This window comes from Gigantopelta aegis, chromosome 7, assembly GCF_016097555.1.
Source record: "Gigantopelta aegis isolate Gae_Host chromosome 7, Gae_host_genome, whole genome shotgun sequence".
Classification (NCBI taxonomy): Eukaryota; Metazoa; Mollusca; class Gastropoda; order Neomphalida; family Peltospiridae; genus Gigantopelta; species Gigantopelta aegis.
Window position 1 is genome coordinate 4,314,035 of NC_054705.1, and position 22,141 is coordinate 4,336,175.

The 22,141-nt window shown below is 38.0% G+C and overlaps 1 protein-coding gene across 1 annotated transcript in view; it reads right to left on the minus strand.

Annotated features, from left to right (window-relative positions):
- Positions 1–22,141, minus strand: part of LOC121376863 (myb/SANT-like DNA-binding domain-containing protein 4) — a 31,940-nt gene that overhangs the window by 5,170 nt on the left and 4,629 nt on the right. The window contains exons 2-3 of the mRNA XM_041504645.1: positions 9,985–10,311; positions 3,698–4,341 (exon numbers count right to left, since the gene is read on the minus strand). Of these exons, the coding sequence (XP_041360579.1) occupies positions 3,698–3,838 (141 nt within the window). The 5' untranslated portion in view covers positions 3,839–4,341; positions 9,985–10,311. The remainder of the gene's footprint in view (positions 1–3,697; positions 4,342–9,984; positions 10,312–22,141) is intronic.

Sequence of the window (22,141 nt, forward strand, 5' to 3'; positions counted from 1 at the left end):
GGAAATTTAATAATTCTTTGTTAGGGGATGAATTAAAGGATGAGGTTAAATTATTTTGTTTGCATAGGATTAGCAAGTTAGATTTTACTTTAAAAGGGTGGGATCAATTTAAAGTAGAGTTAAAAAAGTTCATTATTTCTTATTCTAAATATAAAAGTAAACTTTATTTTTCTAGCAAAAGGTCTTTAGAGAGAGAATTTAATAAGTTATCTGTAGCAGAATCTTATCAGCCGGGGTGTGTTTTATTGATCAAATTAAAGAAGTCAAAAATCAGCTATTAATGTTAGAGAAGGAGAGGGATAGGGGGGCGGTGATTCGTTCAAGAGCTAGAGTGTTAGAGGATGCAGAAAAGCCTACTAAATATTTTTTAAAGTTAGAAAATTCTAAAGGTAAGAAGAAAGCTATTAATAGTATTTTAGACAATAATAATGTGAAAGTTACTTCTTCTAAGGAAATTTTGGGGGTTTTTAGAGAATTTTATTCAAAACTTTTTAGTGTACAGGATATAGATGATGCAGCTGTAGATGAATTTTTGGGTGGGGTTCAAACGTTGGATGCTACTTTCAGTGAGTTTTTAGATCGTCCTATTTCTAAGGGAGAAATTCTTTTGGCGTTAAAGAAAATGAAATCTGACACATCTCCTGGTTCAGATGGTTTTTCAAAAGAGTTTTATTTGTATAATTTTGATGTTTTAGGAGATGCGTTGTTACATGTTTACAATTTGGCTTTTAAAGAAGGTATTCTCCCTCCTTCGTTGAGAAATTCATATATCATTTTAATTTGTAAGGATGAGAATAAGTCTGAGTTTGTCAAAAATTATCGACCAATCTCTCTTTTAAATGTGGATTATAAAATTTTGTCAAAAATTTTAACGTTGCGTCTGAGAGAGGTCATGGAAGATCTGATCCATTTAGATCAAACGTGCTCTGTTCCCGGTCGTTCAATTTTAGATAATGCGCATTTGTTAAGGAATATTTCAGATTATGTCGATCAAAAAGATTTAGCGTGCGCATTTTTATGTTTAGATCAAGAGAAAGCCTTTGATCGTGTTTCTCATCAGTTTTTGTTTAAAGCCTTAAGCTGTTATGGTTTTGGTCCGAAATTTTGTAAATGGGTATCCATTCTTTATAATGATATTTTTAGTTCGGTCATCGTTAATCAATTTATATCTGCCCCTTTTCCGGTGACTCGTTCGGTGCGTCAGGGTTGTGGGTTGTCTCCCTTGCTTTATGTTTTGGTAATAGAGCCATTATTGACGAAACTGCGTTCGGATTCGGAAATTATCGGTTTAAAACTTCCAGGAACCTCTGAAATTAGTACAGTCTCGGCGTATGCTGATGACTGTACGGTGGTAATTACAGAAGAGTCATCCATTAAGCGGGTTTTTTCTATTTGCGATCGTTTCGGTTTGGCTTCTGGGGCTAAATTAAATTTGGCTAAAACTTTTGGTATTTTTTTTGGTAAATGGAAAAGTCGGTCCGATCATCCTTTTGGCATTTCTTGGATCGACCATAATAAAATTGTGGGGGTTTTGACGGGTACTAAATTTGACGAGGATGACGTTTGGGTTCCTGTTCTTTCTAAATTCCGTAAAGTGTTAAGTTTGGCTAAAAGTCGCAGTGTTTCTATTTTTGGAAAAAGTGTATTTTCTAATATAATGGCTTGTAGTAAATTGTGGTACGTGGCTAGTGTTCGCCCTGTTACAGAGCATTATTTAAACTCTTTGAAAGGGGAACTTTTTAATTTTTTATGGCTGTCTAAAAATGAGCCTATTAAACGTGTGGTGGTATATCAGAGTAAGGATAACGGTGGGGTTGGTTTAGTTAATGTTAAGGTTAAAGTTAAAGCTTTGTTGTTGTCTCACCTGCGTAGTTTAATAATTGGGTCGGATGCTAAGTGGAGTTTTTTTGCTACATACTGGATAGGATTATCGTTACGGGATTATGATGAGTCGTTTAAGAATAATTTAATTCCACACAGTGAGTTTATTCCTTTATTTTATTTAAACTGTTTAGCTGCATTGCGGGAGTTAGAGGAGTTATGTGACATAGATAATTGGTTTCTTTTAAATACTAGGTCTTTTTATAATATTTTACTTCATAACGTAGCTCAGTGTCATTCTACAGTTATTGCTTTTCCACGTATTGATTTTCCTTTAGTATGGACTAATTTGCATAATAAGTGTATCGATCCGGTCACTAAATCATTGTATTATAGATTAATCTATCACTCTTTACCGTTAGCCTATCAGTTATATGCTAGACGTATTTCTCTTTTTAAGCAGTGTTTCTTATGTAATTTAGCAGTAGAGAGTGCTCAACATTTATTTTATGATTGTACTTTTGTTCGCCCTCTTAGAAATATTATATTTGGTTGGTTGTTAGATTTAACGAAAGGTAAAGTTAATATTGATTACGAGTTAGTTCGATTTGGGTTACTTCCCCTTAGTGGTTCGTCGGTTCGTCGGGATATTGGGTTAATTTTGTTATCTTACTATAAGTATATTATATGGGTTGTAAGGAATGCAGTTATATTTGATCGAAAGGTGGTAACTAGTAACCAGTTAGTACTCAGGTTTTTGGCACATTTAAAAAGTAGGATTAGGGTTGATTTTTTTCGTATGTCAGATTTTGAATTTGTTAAACTATGGTTATGTACTGATTTGTTTTGTCATGTGGATACGGGGAGTAGGTTAATATTTCATATTTGAATTTTATAGTCATCATATTGATATCCAGGTCTCCGATTTGGTAATCTTCACTGATATTTGGTAGTAGGTATTAAATTCAATGGTTTTATTTTTTTATGGTGGTATGTAATGTCGTGTTGAGAAGGCATTTCTTGTATTTTTTTAAATTTGGTATTATTAAGAGGGGGGAGAGTTTTTCTGTGTTAGTGAGTAATTGTGCGCTGTGTGAGTGTGATCATGTTGTATATATTAAGGGAGGTGTATACAGTTTTGTGTTTGTTTTCAATTCACTGGTTATAAGTTTTACATGGTGGTATGTAATATATTTTGAGTAGTTGTGTGCGGTGTGAGTGTGATCATGTTGTATATAGTTGTGTGTGGTGTGAGTGTGATCATGTTGTATATATATTAAGGGAGGTGTGTGCAGTTTTCATTGATAATCATTTTCATTTTCGTTGTATGTATCATTTATCATCAATCGTTCATGTTCATTTTCATTCATATATTGATTCCTGATATTGTTTATGTCTTCATACAGGAATAAATGGGGAACCCCTTTTTGGGTGATTTCCTCGAAATATAAAAAAAAATGTGTGGTGAAATAGCTCTTTCTGAATTCGTGCGTTGTTTGATGATGGTATTGATTTCTTTAATCGGCTGTGGTGATGCAGCGATTATGTCATCGAACTTAAAATTTATAGGCTGTGGTTTCTACACATATTAAGCAAAACGATTAAACAGTTATGTGTAACAAGCACAGTCCACGTAGGCGTAAATTTTTTTTTTTATTTCACGGAGGTCGTATTATACAGCCTCACTTACCAATCAAAAAAATAAATGTTGCAGTGTAACGTAAAAGATAAGATATTTTTAACTGTTTCTCTTATTTTTTTATTATTTTTAGGGTGTGTGTGGAGATGGTGTGTGTTAATATTTATTTAAACTGAAGATTTCTTTTTATTATTTCATTTATTATTATTATTATTATTATTATTGTGTTTTTCTTACCTGCCACGCCTCTTGCCGCTTTGCTGACGTCACTTCAGGAGAGAATTTGCCCTCAACAAACTTTTTTTTAGTCGCCACTAACTGGGCTAAATTTAGACATTCTTCGCTGGTCCAGTTTGGCCGTCTTTTTTTTCCATCCATGACGATGACATTGTCGTCTGCAATAACTCTTGGGGAATCCCATATAAAAATAGATGGGATTTCCCTAGCTTGGTTATCACGCCAGCGTAACACTCAACAAGAACCGGTAAAGAATTTCCACTAATCATGCGCAGTGTACAATGAAATGGCCTTATTTTTATTTATGTATTTTTTTCGATTTATTTGTTTCATTGTTTAATCTTCCCTTAGTTATTCTTTACTTCTCGGTTTTTAATTTTAAAAATGTGTATCCCCGGATGTTTATGAATTGTAAGTACTTCCTTAACGACCACAAACTTAAGTTTTTCTCTCTGACTTACTTAAGTTTTTCTTAAGTTGTTTGATGAATACCAACTTAAGTTTTTTGACTTAGATAAGTCAATTTCAAAAACTTAAGTTCAAACTTAAGTCAAAACTTAAGTTCCTTGATAAATACGGGCCCAGGTCTTCTCCTTCTTTGACATTTGGTGTTGGAGGAATGAATGTAACATTGCTTGGACCATCTACAATAAAAAAACAAATTATCTCATTATCTATGTACTAAATGTCACAACAATTATATTAATTAACCCCAGAAATTATCTCCCCCATAGAGGTCACGTCGTTACCATACACACTATAGTCTCGCTTTAAACAGCTGTTCGGTAGTGTGATTTGAAGCCAAAGGTCGTATAAAATTACTTTGTCCTCCACTGTACGAACAGGAAAAGTGGTCATATTTGCTTTTTTAGACGATGAGGCATTGCACAAAGAATGTCTAGACTGCATAACGGATCTATTGTATGACAAAATACAACAATAAAACAAACAGTGAATTTGGAAAAAGAGACGTTGGTATGTCATTGCTAAAAACCTATCCATTCTCGATGTGGATTTTAATTTTTTTAAATATTTATATATTATTTGAATAAAATCTAGTTAAAATATATTTTTCTTCCTTTTATGCATGCTATGTGGACTTTCGTTTATTTGTGTTTTTTTGTTCACTGCTTTTTGGTGGTGTAAAGGGGGGGGGGGGGGGTTGGTCAGTCCTACTCCCCCTCCTTCCATGGCATTGATTATGTTTAGGCCAACCCTTGTAAACATTATATTATTTAATGTAAGTTGTATCTCTGAAACCATATTCCCTATTTATGGCAGAATATTATTACTTTGGTCGATTGCTAGTGCGATATGCGCATGCTCCAGGTCAGTTGTCAGTCTACGATACCTTTACTTAAGCTTGTGTTGCGGTTTTGACAAATGTCAATTAAGCAATTAAGTTAAGACAAAACTTTTATTTTGAAATAAGTAGAGTAACTTTTGGCAATGACCGGACAATTATGCATTTTATTTTTTGGTTTAATATATATATATATATATACACACACACACACACATTTGATTATAGCTGTTATTTAACAATTTTATTACTTTTCCCATATTTAGTAGTGAACAGAATACAAAAAAGACCGTTACCTGTAAAGTCAGTGTTTCTGCCAGAAAGAAATTGTTGGGTATGGCACTATAGAATTGAATGCAATCACAGTCAACAGGGGGTATGGGGGCCTTCCCCAGAAAGAAAATGGGTTGAGTTCAGGGTTAGGGTTAAGAAAATCATGCAGTAATGATAAGAGCAATTAATTTTGTCAAAAAGTTAACTTTAAAAAAACATATCTGCAAACGTATTTGGGTATGGCTCCATACCCATTTTACACCCTGGCAGAAACCCTGAAACTGAGCAGTGAATACCCTTCAGAACCAGATTTTTTTACTCCGGGGCCAATTTGGGTCATGGGTGTAGCCTACTGTTTAGATAAGTTTGACTACATCATGCAACTAATTTGTATATGTAGGAGTACATGATTACTAAAGGACACGCATAACATTATTTCAATATTTGGTGGCAGGCATATTTTCATTTATGACATACATGTTGGTAATTTCGACAGGCATGCCAAACCAATTATTTCCAAGCCCGCAGCAGAAAGTGGAAGTTTGTTTTCGTTAATCATCGGCTATTGGATGTCAAACATTTGGTAATTTTGACATATAGTCTTAGAGAGGACACCCACTACATTTGTCCATTAATAGCAAGAACTCTTTTGTATGCACCATCCCAGAGACAGAATAATACATACCACGAATAGAGCCCCCCCCCCCCCCCCCCCCCCCCGCAAAAAAAGAAAAAGAAAAAGAAAAGAAAAAGAAAAAAAAGTCTAATAGGCCCATTGTGGGGGATGAAAAAGTGAAAGTAAATTGAATATGCTCAAGAATAATTTAACTGGTTGCCATTGCATTTTATTTTATCCTATTACGTTAGGCTTGGACCCCCCCCCCCCCCCCCCCCCCACACACACAAAACAAATACAAAAAAACCAAAAAACAACAACAAAAAACAAACAACAACAAAAACCCAACCCAACAACCAAGAAAAAAAACAAAAACAAAAACAACCCCAAACCCCAAACACTTTCTTGATTGTCATGCATCCACCTCCTGCCTTTCATTTTTTTTCATATTTGCAAAAGTGGAAATATTGGCAGACGAGTAGAATGTTAGATTTGTGGACAGATGAAATTTGTTTCTTATTTCTATTAGTGCGTACATATTCATAATTGCATTTCAAGTTATTTTCTTCTAAATACAGCTTAAAGGGACATTCCTGAGTTTGCTGCAATTATTAAGATGTTATCCACTAACTGATACTTTTTAACGATTGTAATTACATATTAAATATATTTTTCTGTATAAAATATTAGTGGATGTATATTAAACGTGTTTCTGCTCGTGCTAATATTTGTACTAGGTTAAATTTCATTTTATAAAATAAATATGGTTTTTTCGTATGTACGAAATTATTTGAAGACAAAATCCAGTTTGAGCTTCTTAGGTATATTAGACGACCAGAAACACATTCAATATACAGACACTGATATTCTAAACAAGAAAATATATTTAATATTTAAGTTGAACCGTAGAAATATTTTATTAGTCGAAAACATCTTACAATGCAGCAAACTCAAGAATGTCCCTTTAACATTCAGTTGATTTTGAGGCGAAAAACCCTTTATCGGCTCACCTTTGGTGCAATCTAAATCTCTGTACATGTATTGAGCATATGGAATTGCTCTTGCTACTGCATATGTAATTTAATCCCTGGGTTCCGTCCAAACATAACTGTCACCAGAGTAGATGAAATATTTGAAATATTTTGCATCCATGATGACTTATGAAAAATCCTGCAATAGCAGCGGTGTTGGCAAGTATATCATTAATGCACAGCTTTTGGAGAACTAAATCCATATACACGTCCTTTTATTAATAAGACTGTAAGAACAAAATGTGTGGATATTTGTCAGCTTTATGCTTGGTAAAATTAACGGCATATTCTTTACTGCAAACGACTACAGTCACGTATGCACTGTGAACTTGTTTTAGCTCTGATATTTTAATGTGGACGTCACCCATGTTGGCACTGGTCAACTCCTGTTGCCAAAACCAGTGTACATGAAAGTTAAATATACCTTTCCTGCTACAGAACATTACGAGGCGGACATCGTTTTTGAGTAATCATTATATATTAAAGAAAGGAAATGTTTTATTTAACGACGCACTCAACACATTTATATGCGGCTATACGACGTCAGACATAGGGTTAAGGACCATACATATGTTGAGAGAGGAAACCCGCTGTCGCCATTTCATGGGCTACTCTTTTCGATTAGCAGCAAGGGATCTTTTATATGCACCATCCCACAGACAGAATAGTATATACCACGGCCTTTGTTACACCAGTTGTGGAGCACTGGCTGAAACGAGAAATAGCCCAATAGGTCCACCGACGAGGATCGATCCTAGACCGATCGCGCATCAAGTGAACGCTTTACCACTGGGCTACGTTCCGCCCCCCCCCCCCCCCCACGTTATATTTTAAAGGCATAAAACCCAATACTGTATTCACAAGGGATTTATGTCCTAAATAATTCAGATATGCTCTAAAAAAAATATTATTATTTTATTAATATATAATGTAATTCGGAACCCATTGTAACATAAACAGAGTTATTTTGTCTTCAAGATCAGTGTTTTCTCTATAGAACAAGGGTATTTGGATATGTAGAACGTAATGAGGTACCTGAGTATGTAGTGTCACATGCAGAGACTAATGCTCACCAAATACACCATCTCAATGTGTTGTCAAAAACACCACCAGGACAGAATGATGCTGATATTATATTCATCCTGTATTAATCCGGACAGCTAAACTTCAGTATGTGGATCAACTTCAGATGTTTGCGATATCATTATGTATTAAAAAAATATAGGCAGGGATGCATTGCCAAATTGTGATGATATGATAGGATGTGACTACATGACACTTTTGTAATTTCTTTGCAAGAAAAAGGTGGTGTATGATTCAGCAGTCTTGGAGAATACACCATCTTTGTTGGTGGTAAACTTAAAGAGTGTTAAAAATCTTCCTACAGAACTATAAATCCAATTGTCTAGTACGGCAAATTTCCAACGTGCAACATAAGTGCAAGTATGTGACACATCTAAGTGGTTCACAAGAGAACATTTAAGCCATGGATAAAAAGAGGCTTGTGGAATGGTTCTAACACTAGAGTTTACCGACAATCAGATATCAATATTTTATACCATGGAATCTGAAGATGTTGCAGATAGAGATGATGATGATGATGATGGTGGTGGTGGTGGTACTAATGATGACAGTTCTGATAATGTTGTTTTATCACGTTCTAGTTAAAAAATGTGGGATTTTGTTACTGTACATATTTAGAGGCCTATTAGTTACAATATGGTAACGCCAGTCTAATCATATAACAAACCTCTCATTTCCTAGTCAGAGGTGTTATTAATTAGGCCTAAATTAATTGGATTGATCAAACTTAAGTATACTCAAAGGCAAAAGTTATTGTGACATGGATTGTTTGGAGTAATACATTTGTGAATAGATGTATGGATGTAAACCAGAGAAAATGTGCATGAAACAGCCCAAAGAAATGCAACCAAGCAGTTGTTGCAGCAATTACATGCTTTGTGCAAGAAACATGGAATATTCACCATAAAAAGGTCAGACATTCAGTCGCAAATCATTGTCAGTCTGTGCAGCCTTCAGAAGTCCAGAAGTAAAAAACCCACCATTAGTGAACTGTTTGATGCAATTTCGTCATGCCATGCCTCAGTACAAATGACAGATGGCGAGACATAGGGATGCTTGAATCTGGGACCTCACAGCGTGACGTCGCACGTCAATTCAACGTCCACAGAAACACAATATGACACTTATGGCAACGATATCAACAAAACAACCCCTCGCCAAGACACATGGATCCGAAACACACATCTGGAGAACAGGTTCCAGCCAGCAACCCTCACAGCCCGTGCCATCCCAATCTCCAGCGTTTAGTGGCCTCAATGAGACAGTGCCAGGCCTGTATCAATGCTCAAGGTGGACACACTCGCTACTGACTGTGGGAACTTCGTTCTGGAACCCCTCTAGTGATGTGGCTCATTTGCATATAGCAGGTAATTAACGCCCTTTTCATGGACTATTGCTCGTTTCCATACCTTCGGACATTTCTGTCCATGATATAACGTTTCATACCCGGCAGTAAAATGTTATCAATTATCTTTGTCTTGTGTCTCACAATAACGTTTGCCTTTTAGGGTGTGTGTGTGTGTGTGTGTGTGTGTGTGTGTGTGTGTGTGTGTGTGTACATATACATATACATTTAGATATATATATATATATATATATATATATATATATATATATATATATATATATATATATATATATATGCAATACTGAATATCAATACACGGCCACAGTAGCCTGATTTGTATTATTATTATCCTTAGAAAATAATGATTTCCCAGGAGAAACATCTTCTAACCAAAATATATAATGTGTGCTAAAATTAAACATGATACACCTTTCGATAATCAGCAAAGTAGTTTTCCACAGTATGCTATGCACTTTAAATGGGAGCTAACCTACAATTATTTTCGTGCTATATACTACCTGTCTCAGATCAATACACCTGTTTAATAACAATATTATTTACCGTATGAATAATAATAAATATATTTGTGTAATAGTAATACAATTCATTGTATAATTATAAATGTTAACTTACACATGATGGTATTGTTACATGTAGCGTTTAGAATATTTGGATTTCCATCACTACAAGTCCATGTCCCAGCATCTGTTGCAGGATTGAAGGAGTCTATGGTAAGTGTCAGCTGTGTAGATGTGTCAACAACAGCACTGTAGCCTGGAATACCAACTGTGTAACACCCAGCGTTAACATAACTGCATATAATCACTTCTTCGGGCGATCCACCATTTGGTCGCCACCATTTAATTCCATTTTCCAGAGTCCCACGTATAGTGCAAATAATGTTTTGACTTCTTCCAGGATATCCACCAATCATGCAGTCAATAGATGTATTTGCTCTACCTGTAATAAGATATGATATATATTTTTATAGCCTGGTTGCCAAAACAAGTTTCCAAGAACAAAAACATTTGTTTTGTTTAAACACACCACACCGGCTATTGGATGTCAAATATTCTTGATAATTCTGACATATTGATTTAGAGAGTAAACCCGCTACATTTTTACATTAAAGGGGAAGAAACGTCAAATATGAGCTTTATGTGTTGGAAAGATACATACCCAGACCACCAACACATACTGACACTTTAAGAAATGAAAACAAAGCATAATTCTATCATTAAAAAAAATAGAAAATATTATTCCTGCTAAATGGGGGCAGCCGCTTTGTTTCGTTTTCATTGTATATGGTACTCTAGCGTCGGATGAAGTGACGTCAGTTCCTATCAACTCCTATATGCACAATTTACAACAAGGCGTTTCCCAGACTTGTAAAACAACATAAATGACTTGATAATATATTAAATTATTTAACTAAATATATTTCAATTTTCCTTAACAGAACGAAATGGGATTCTAATATTTTTCTCTCTTGAAAATTGAAAATGCCCAGGTGATATTTTTTTCTTTTTTGGGTCTACGTAATTGGTCAGTCCTGTGATTTTAGATGGGACAGTCCACTTATTTAAGACTTTTACAAAATTATTTACAGTAATAAACCATGACGGGTAATAAAATGTCCACAACCGTTTTACGGGTGGGGGGTTATTTCACGATACCCTGTGATGTGTCTAGATGGCGGTAATTAATTGTTTCAGCTGCTTACCAATCAAATATACACTTGCCAGTCAGGAATCACAGGTGGAGGCAAATAGCTTAACTTGCTTGTACGTACTACCTTGTAACAAGCTTGTAACTACCTTGCGACATCCAAGCATGTATTTTTGTTTGGTATTACAATGTCATGTGATAGTTGCATTATGTAGTCTAGTGTGGAGATATTTTACAAGTTTGATGTCATTAACGTATTATGCATAAACAGCCATGGTAGCTTAAAGTTTTAGTTAATTCGACATTTTCTGGGAAATTTTATTTCCCACGCAGGTTATTGGAATACTTAATCACATACCGGGAGTCTCCCGCGGAATCCGGGAAGCTTGGCAGGTCTCTAGTATGTTACCAGTTAAAACAGAAACACACTAAAATCACAAACCTGGCTCTATATTTTGACAAAGCCAGACTGTTAATCTTGAATTTGTTGGCTTATTAGAATGGAGTTGATACTGGATACACCATAATTATCTAGTAGACCTACCTTTTGATATTATTCAATGTTATGCTAAAATGAATCTAATTATCTTTATTATTCTGGGACAAAATCCAAGTTTATCTTGTAGTTTTAATTCACACTAACATGAGCGCATGCGCGGATATAAAAATATCAATGAAATTTCCCATTACTACACGTATTATTCCAAAGGTCAGTTAATTGATTGTCGCTGTCGGTATATTGTTTTGAGTTTAATCAATTTGCACGAAAAGAAGAACAGATCAGAACGAAAGCCTTGACACCGCCCCAAGATTATTGTAATAAACAATAACTATGCATCTATGTTTTGTAATATAACAACAAAGTGCATCGTATATTTTTGTAAAATTTATGTTTGTTTTGTTTGGGTTTCTTCAGATTTCGTTATTTATTTCATTAGTAGCCTACTACTGTAGCATTTATAATATCCAAATTAAACACACTCACATGCATACATGCACACACACATGCACACACACATGCACTATTCCATTTTACTGAGGCAGAAAATATTAATTTTGAGACAATATTGCCCATTTGCGTCAACAGATGAAGTGGAATGTAACTTCATAATGAATAACGATAAAAGTCATATAACAACATATTAATTTAAAACCCATAAGTTTAATGTAATATGAAGAAATGTTGTTATCCAGATTCGGGCATTTTTGTCTAATGCAGGCAAAAAACCCAGTCTGCCACGAACCGAAAATGGGAACCCGAACTGTAACCATGTTGCAGCTATGTTATTCAGTGGAATATGGTTGCAGTGGGGTGAAATTCAAACTCGTCTATGCAAGACACACACACTCACTCACTCTCACTCTCTCTCTCTCTCTCTCTCTCTCTCTCTCTCTCTCTCTCTCTCTCTCTCTCTCTCTCTCTCTCTCTCTCTCTCTCTCTCTCTCTCTCTCTCTCTCTCTCTCTCTCTCTCTCTCTCTCGTGTGTGTATGTGCTTGTGTTATTGTTCATGCACATATCAGGGTATCTTTAAATGAATAATAATTTACCGTCGGTGAGCACATGGTTAGTATTCAACAATAAACATTCTAGTTTGCATTTTGGCTGTGCAGTTAAATTTCAGTGTGATAATTGGAAGGCTAGTTGAATTAGAGAAGGGCTAGAAAGATGTTTCTTCAACTCGCTCTGCTAGCGACCATGGTTTTCATGTTAATGTTCAACCCTGAAGTAGGAGGGCCGAAAACAATGTGCTATCAATTTTCTTTGCACTGACTTTCTCCGACACCCCCAAATAATTCCTTGTGGTTTTTTTTATGTTTTTTTTTTTAAGCCTGGAACTTTAAATAATAGTATATTCAGTATTGTATTTCTTGCGAAAATTCATTTCAAAATGTGGCTAAAAATCCCCTTTCTTTTTTGGTGAATCGTTCCAAAACTACTTTAAAAAATGTGCAGGTTTTTTTCCTTTTTGACTCAATCCCACAGGATTCAAAATTCAATACCATCAAAATTGTCCCCCCCCCCCCCCCCCACACGATCCCAATCATGCTGCTCGTGCTCTCTTACACTACCAGCACGGGCGGTCCCTCCTCCCACTCAACCCAACATTTTCCTGTCCTGGACGGAGGTACCGACCCATGACAGGCATGCGCTACAACAGCTTGCACATAAAACCATATGACATGACCAGGCTTAAAAAGAAAAAAATTAAAAAAACCCAAAAAACCCTAGTGAACTCAGAGATATATATCAGGGATTTATCCCGGATTTTTCCCCAGGGTTCCATGGCTGCATGATCGGATTGGGAAAATTAGCTCGAGTTTAGTCATAATTGAGATTTCTTTTCGGGCCACTGAATTTATGCATCTGTAATATTATTTAAAACATATATAGATGTTATTACCAGAGTTTTTTTCGGTATCGTCAATATCATGTATTAGGAATAAGCACTGTATTATGCGAGCCTCTGGCGAGCACAATATATTATTTTTATTCCTAATATATGATACTGACGATACCGAAAAACACGAGGGTAATAATCTCTTTATCATATAATCTCAAGCTTGATATAACCTGTTGTTGTTGTTGTTTGTTTGTTGTTTTTTTTGTTTGTTTTTTTGTAAACTGTATATCAGCCACTTTAATTCCAGTCAGCCATTACGGGATATTCAAATGACGTACGAATATGTGACGCTGTGTCTTTTTGACAGTGGCATAGTGTGGGCGGGGCCACCGGGGCGCTTGCCCCGGGCGCAAAATTCTGGACTGGTGGAAGGGACTCGGGGAGTGCTCACGGTTCAGAGAGTAGGGGGCGCAATACTTGCCTTGCCCCGGGCGCTGGTAACCCACACTACGCCACTGCTTTTTGAATGGACATCACGACATACGTCAATTATTGAAGGTCACCTTAGTACGGCTGCTTAAATGTTAATAAACGTAGTGCCGTGACCTTGATTATTTTACATCTAAAATCAACGAGTCACTTTTCGGACCCTTGTTTTGGCTTCGTACACAATAAATAGAGGATACTCCCCGAGTGTCTTGTGATATCATAATTTATCAGCACGAGTTGATAAAAGTATGAAATCCGAGGCTGTCATTTGCAACAGTTGTAAATGTCAGTAATGTGAGTTGAACGTCGCGGTAGACTGGTTCACTAGCAGAATGGCAGTGGCGTGACGTCACTAATGGTAGGTTTAGCGCTGAAACAAACACTGACGTAACAAAACATTGTCTTGTGATTAAAATTTGACCAATCAAGATTATAAGAAACAATATCTTCTGCGGAGATATCGCAAACTATAGTGCCAGCTATATCTCCAACAAAAGCCTTTAATAGATGATAAATAAAACATATCCAACGGTAATTTTTGTATATGATATATTTGACAAAAGTTACTTTTTATTTCTTTCATCTTTTAAAGCTTAAACTTAATATTTTGTGCAGAATTATGAAAAATAAAAACATACCGATCTGTAAACAACGTTGTCTACTTGTTTTAATGTGGCGAAGCATTGTAATAATATTGCTAATTTTGAATTTCAATGTCAGCACTCAAATGACGTCACTTTGAATCACCTTACATAACCATAAACTGGGTACATGACGTTTCCGTTTTAAGAATGCTGGAAAAATTCCAATGCAAAATTGCTGTTGAATGTTTATTGTTTCAACATTACTAATGCACCTGAACGTGTTTGAAAAACATATTGTGATTAAAAAATTGTACCTTTTATGAAATATGGATGTCAAGTGAAATTACCGCATGATATGTTATATTTATTGTGTATGAAGCCAAAACAAGGGTGAGAAAAGTGACTGTCGTCAACTTAATTTGCAAAGTTACCAAATTCTGAAAGTATATGATCTGAAAAACATCACATACTTTGATTACACAGGATATGCTAGATAATACATGATAAATTTAATTATATTCATTTGACGTTAATACATTGCTTTTAATTAAGTATATAATAAAACAAACTGCACCTGTTTTTATTGTTCTGAATTTCAGTTATAATATACTTAACTCCAAAAGAAACGCGAATACGTAGATTGGAGGTTTTGAGTGCACTCATTGAAATACGTCCCAAAGTTCTTAAAATAATCGTTTCTATGAAAAACTTAAACAATTCGTAAAGATGAGATTTCATGTTATTGACATGTTAAAAATCGAGGTCGCATTGTCATTTGAAATGTCAAGGCCATGGCGCTTCTTCAATGGCGTCACATGCCACTCAAACATGTCCACTAATAGCGGGTGTGTCCGCCATTGCTGGCCATGACCGCCGCACACCTCCTACCCATGGAGAGGAAGAGGTTCCTGATGAAGGCCCTAGGCACGTTGTTGTAGGTGTCCACGACGGCCTGGCGGAGCTGCTGCTGTGTCACCACGGGAGCAGGGCGTTGGTTCATCATGCGCTGAACCTCGTCCCACAAGTGCTCGATGGGGTTCAGATCCGGGCTTAAAGCTGGCCAGTCCATTGTGATGATGTTGTGCTGTGCCAGGAATGCCTGGGTGGCCCGTGCCGTGTGTGGCCTGGCGTTGTCGTGCTGGTAAACCATCTGACGGTGACCCGCGAAAAAAAGGCACCACCACAGGCGTGAGCACTTCGTCGATGTAGCGCTGTGCTGTGACGCCCCTGCCGCGTCCTCGGCCGTTGTTGTCGAAGATGACAGGTTGTACACGACGTCCCCAGGATATGGCACCCCGCAGCATGACGGAAGGCCCTCCCCAACGGTCCCTCTCCATAACACACGCATCTGTGAAGCGCTCACCTCGACGCCTCCACACCCTCATACGACCGTCGGCCCTATCTAAGCAGTAGCGGCTTTCGTCGGAGAAGACGATGTTCTGCCACTGTCGGTTCCGCCACTGTCGATGCAGAACAGCCCAGTTGTGTCGTGCAAGGCGGTGTCGCTGTGTGAGACGTTGTCCAATGTACGGTCGACGACAGTTCAGATGGATGGCGATCAGACGACGTCGTACCGTGGTGTAGGAAACGGGGCGGTTGTGGGTTCCCACTGTCTGCCGGGCTGTTGTGGTGGCTGGTACGAACCGATCACGCATGTGAGTTCGGACGATGTAACGGTCCTGGCGCTGTGACGTCACTCTGGGACGGCCGCTACGTGGACGGTCGACGACGTTGTTGTTCTGTAGAAATCGGTCTATGAGACGGTAGATTGTCGAGACATGGACACCGAAAGCACGTGCAACCTGCCTGGCATCCATTCCGGCCTCCAAATTCCCCAAAGCTCTATGTCTGGAATCAGCGTTAAGTCGTGGCATCGTTGTATCGCTACTCGTAAAATGAGTTGAACATTGCTGTCTGGCGTTTCTTTTATACCCAGGCCTGGTAGTGTTTCACGTGCAATTCGCATCTTTCATGATCCACCCGTTTTGCATTCCAGATCGATTTTGGTCGTCAATTTCAGCACGTGCGTGACGTCACACTGTACTCGTTTTTTTCATGCGTTATGTGGAATTGGATACGCTGACAAGATGGCTATTGGTCAACTTAATCGATTTGTACATAGTTTATTCAAATGTGGGTTTTTTAATATTTTAAAATTTTCGCGTTTCTTTTGGAGTTAAGTATATAATGAAGACAACTGTTTTTAAATTTCTTTGATTCAACTTCCACATCAATGTTCACAGTTCAGTATGTGCAGAGGTGGCAGCCACACACACCAAGCTAAAATGTTAACTTATTAACTAACTGTTAATAGCAATTCACAATTATACCATATAGTGGCAATTACACGTACTTGTGTATCAGAGTTGACTGACATGCCAAATACCCACATATATTAAAAAGAAGACTATATAGTCTAAAAGTGTAATACTGGCATGTGAAAAGTACCTACTATAAAGAACACTGACGTAGGAAGCGGGAGTGGTGGGATGGCGATGGGGGCTCCCTGTGCCCTTGAAGAATAATATTAAAATAATTTGATATCCATTTTTTATAGATCTATGATAAAAAAACAACAAAAAACCCCACAACTTTGTTAACACAAAATGTATTATAGTCAAAAGGCTTACAGCGTTCGAAATAAGCACTTGTCCGTTTGTCCCTGCATGTAAAAATTTACTCGGAGAATTAACCTTAATGGTTAGTATCATAATTTTTTTAGCAACTTGTTATACTTAAAAAAAACCCCCAACAAACAACAAACAACCCACAAAAAAACCCACAAAAAAAACACAAAAAAAACAGCGCCAGTTAGTTAAGTATTACACAAATACCCGATCCAAAATAACACGAGACATCTTTTGGCGGAACAGTAACCGGAAGTGACTTTATTACCACAAAGGTCAATACTAAAAACCGAACTCAAACTAACAATCCAATTGCAGTCAACAGAACCTATTGACGTAACTGTCTTTTCTTTCTTTTCATCATCAATGTCCTCTCTTTCATGTTAAACAGCATTTTGAAAATAATCATATAAACTGGAATGCTATGCAGAAACTAACTTACTAAATACTGAACAAATTTGACTGCATTAATCGATAAAAGGAATGATGGATAGCTGACAAGTTATTGTAACTACAACATTTCGGATTAAGATCCAGTCAATTTTAAGTAACAGATACAAAAACTCATGTCAGCAAAACAACTGGTAAACTGCATATAATCAAACCACATGAATATAATGTAACTACTACAATTTAAAAGGTATCAAGTTGTACACATGTAACATAATTTGACACAGTGGAACCATCATCGGGTAGACTACCTCCGGACCACAGGATTATTCTGCCTTGTGTCAAAACTCTGTTTCATAGTCATCTAGGTATTTGGGTTTGATACGATGACGAGTAGGCCGATGAGATACCTCAACATTCTTAGAAAGGGTAGGGTCTGGAGACTTATCACATAAGTCATGAGTATCAGTTGGTACAATGTCTGGAACTAGTATGAAGTGGAATGTTGTCTGTTTGGAAATCAATGGCTGATGATGGTCTGGGAACAGATGGCAATGGGGTTGGTTGGTCAACACTCTCAGCTTCTTCATCCTCCAATAACTGGTCGCTAGGTGTACAAACAAGATTGGTTTTGGAAATACCAGAGTTAGGAACCTTGAAACACTCGCTGTCTCGTACCCTGTAAGTAGTACTACGTAACTGACTGCCAATGAACTTGGCCACATTAATCCATGTGCCATCTATGTGAGTTACAAGTACCGAGGTCTACTGTGAGTCGTCTGACGTTCACTAGAAAGGTACACTATGTCACACACTGATATCTTGGGAGAGTGATGAAAGATGTTGGACAGTCTTGGACCTTTCACTATGTTCATGATTATTGGATCGAATCACTTGCTGCTCATTAATTAACTGTTAGTCATCAACTGGAATTTGTTTGTGCGTGAACTGATCTCTGTGTGTCCACATCTCTCTTGCAGATAGACCACGTGAGCAGATTCGAGAATTCAGCCTTGCCGTAACAACAGCTAAAGTCATAGCAGAAATATAACTGTTGAGAGGATTATGTCGCAAGAGTTCTTCTAAATCTTGGACAGCCTTTTCAGCAACAGGATTCTTGTTAGGATTCTAGGAGTTTGTCAGTGACAAGAGCTTGAAAGCCAGGAGCTGGATCTGTCCGCACAACAGCTGGTGGTCCATCGAGTGGTCGAAGACCAACACAATCTAATCAAAGCCTCTGGTAATGATTCATGTTCACTTTCGATTAGCATGGTAGCTGTATATTAGGTTACAGTTTCTCTGAGGACAAAAATTACTTGTCGGTTGCGTTTTATAACATTAGCGGCGAAGGTGGTGCCAATGGCTTCTGGGGGAGGACACGACGTCTGTGCTTCGATAGTTGGAGTGATCTTTGTAAGTGAAGCGCATTGATGGCAGGTTGTAGACGTACTATCAATGGCCTTATCACTGTCTAGGGCATAGAAATACCGGTAAAATACCAATTTCAACTGATGACGAGTTGGGTGGTCTAACTGTATGTGAAGAGCAGTTAGTATCCCTTCCAGGAACTGACGTGGGACTATAATACAGTCGTGAGTTGGATGAAGTGGTTCGTGTCTTTTGACCACGAGTAAACCATCACTTGAGATGGATGCCACTCTGAGGTAACGTTTGACATCTTTAATGTTTGTAAGCTTTTTGGACGGACGTGTTCCTTGGTGTACATGTGCACGGGTACGTCTCATATCCGAGCATTCTTGCTGAATACACAACCATGCATGTCGACTGGTAAATGGTAAACGAACAGTGCCGTGAACAATATCTTGAAGATCAATCTGTCTAACCGTAGCTTCCTCAGTTTGTCGTACGAAACTGCAAATTTGGCACCTCATCTCGTTGCAAGATGGGGCATTACGGCTTGAGAAGTTGGACTGAATATTGGCTGCACCTGCAATATGCCTTAAGTTGGTTTGGTATCTACTGACAGTAGACAAGAAGGTTAATACGCGAGGGCTTGTAGAAAATTCACCTCGATGTTGTTTTTCATATGCCTGTACACATGGTTTACTGTCAGTCAGAATGATGGTGTCATGTTGTGATTGGATAATGTAAGGACTGAAGTGTCTGATTGCAACGGCTATAGCTAATGCCTCGATTTCACAAGGAATCCATGTGAGCTGACGAGCTCGAAGTTTGGTGCTAAAGAAGCCAGACAGGCATGTTTGGCCATCTCTTGTGATATATAATGTAGCACCGAGACCATGATGTTTGGTAGATCCATCAGTCACAATCCATAGGTGATCAGACGGTTTTGGAATCAAAATGGACTTATGATTAGCCAACTCTTTCTGAGCCTTGAGGAAGGATGCCAATCTACTCTCAGACCATACAATACTTTCTTTAGACTCCTTTCCAGCAACTATGTCATCCAAAGGTGACAAGATTGACGCACACCCAGGTAGTACACAGGACAGGACCCATATTCACAAAACATCGTAAGCCTAGTTTTACACGTAAACGTAAATCTACGACTGAAGAGCTATTCACGAAACAACGAAAACGTAAGTTACGTGTAAAGTTGGACGTAAATATAAGAGTGCCTCCGGTTACAACTAATGTTGCACGTAAGTCGTGTACATATAATAAATCAGGCACGACCGCCGTTATTTACTATTATTTAGGGAAACTGGCAGCATTTCCAACAATTGAAGCAGTTTGCGATAGCGAACGCCCACGGATTTAACATATTTTTGTTGGTGATGTTTTCGACTCGGCCAATTTCTCCTGAGTTATCTTTTCCTTTTTAAGAAATATCCTCAAGTTCGTACCAAAACGCGGATCCTCTCAATACCAAAATGTCATGGTTCGTCGTTCGCGATGTTATTGTTAGCAGACGACAAACGAAATTGTGTTTTATGCATTTGTTATTTACCCTGTAGCTATTGTTTCTAATGGGTTTTAATTCTCCGGTGAGAGTGTTAAATCGTAGATTTACGTCCAACTAAGTTACGTTTACATTTACGACCGTCTTTGAGAATAAGGTGCTTCTTGCACGTAAACGTAAATCTACGGCAGACGTAAGTGCTAGTCGTAGACGTAAATGTTCACCTTTTTGTGAATATGGGTCAAGAACTTTAAAAGCTCCAATAAATGATCGCAAACCCTTAACCGTGGAAGGAACAGAGCAGGATGCGAGAGTAGCAACATGGTGTGAATTAGCTGTGAGTGTGCCTGACTTCCTAGTCCATCCCAAAAGAGCTGTAGACTCTGGACATATGGTAGTTTTTAGAGCTGACAGACGAAGGTCGGATTTTGATAAACGTGCAAGTACATTTCTCCAGTTGAGTAGGAGCTCAGGTAAAGTGTCACCTCCACAAAAAAAGGTCATCAGCGATTTTTGCTACACAGCCTTCTTTTACCAAGTCTCCAAGTACACGGCACATCAATTCTTCAAGGGCTGTTTCTTAGCCTGGCATGCCCATTGCTGATGGGACATAAACACGAACACCTCCAAAGGGAGTCACCACGTCACAGAATTTCATCGATTCTTTGGCTAAAGGAATTTGATAAAAGGCACTGGTGAGATCAGTGGTGATGATATACTTCCAACTTTGAACATTTTCTGAGTGGAGTCAATGTCAGGTAAGAGTGCTGGTTGTGGTTTACTGTAACGTCCAACATCAGCGAACGCAGTAACCAAACGTGTGCCACCATCAGGTTTATTAATCAGGAACGATGGGTTGACATCCTCAGGTCGCACAAAAACACCTTTTTCCTCTATTTCATCGAATTTGTCTTGAAGTTCAACCAATCGGTTATAGTTATACTGTGGTAATCGACCTTTTCTCTGGGGCGGTAAGACTGGGCCCATGTTAATTACCGCTTCCAAAGGACCAACAGCGCCATTGTATCCTTTAATATGCGGACTGGACACATGATCATATTCTTTTAGTAGGTGTCTGACGTCCTGCTTGATATCAGAAGGCATTATGTTGTCTGGATCCAATATGACATCACACAAGTGCTCGACACCATTTTTTGAGTGGTAGTGATCAGCAGGTTTATGATGGTCAGGAACATTGTGTTCTGGGATGAACACAGGTCGAATTTGAACGAAATGTTCATTGCGCTTGAGTGTCACAGGATAACTGGGTTGTGGATTCGAATATGTCCCGAAACACTTGTGACTATGTCCGGTACGGGCCACTCCTGTATGTTTACCATTTGTTTCTTTTGGTAGATATCGCGTCGAGGCTCAAGAGCAAAGTCACTGTCACCAATGTAGTCTGAGTCTGGGACATCAATCTCTATATATTCTTCTGGCCAGATTGTAGATGCTGAGGAGGGAGCACGCAGGATGGTCGTACGGCGGATGGTATGAGGCACATCCTCAGGATTCGCAGAGCTGCAGGAACCATACCTGTAACAAGTCTCATCTTTAAGGATAATGGATTTAGATGCAGGTCGTGCATAAACATCATTACTCTCCATAAAAGAAACACCCGCGAGAATGGGGACGTCTAGGTTTCTTATGACTAAAGCATCGAAGGTAAAGTGTTGCTTTTTTCTAGTGAATGTGAGTCTGGTCTCTCCAACTATTTCCAGTGGAGAAAAGCCATCAGCTTGACGAGCGGACTGTGAACTATGGTTGATTATAGCACCTAAGCGGACGGCCGTCGCTTCTTGAATC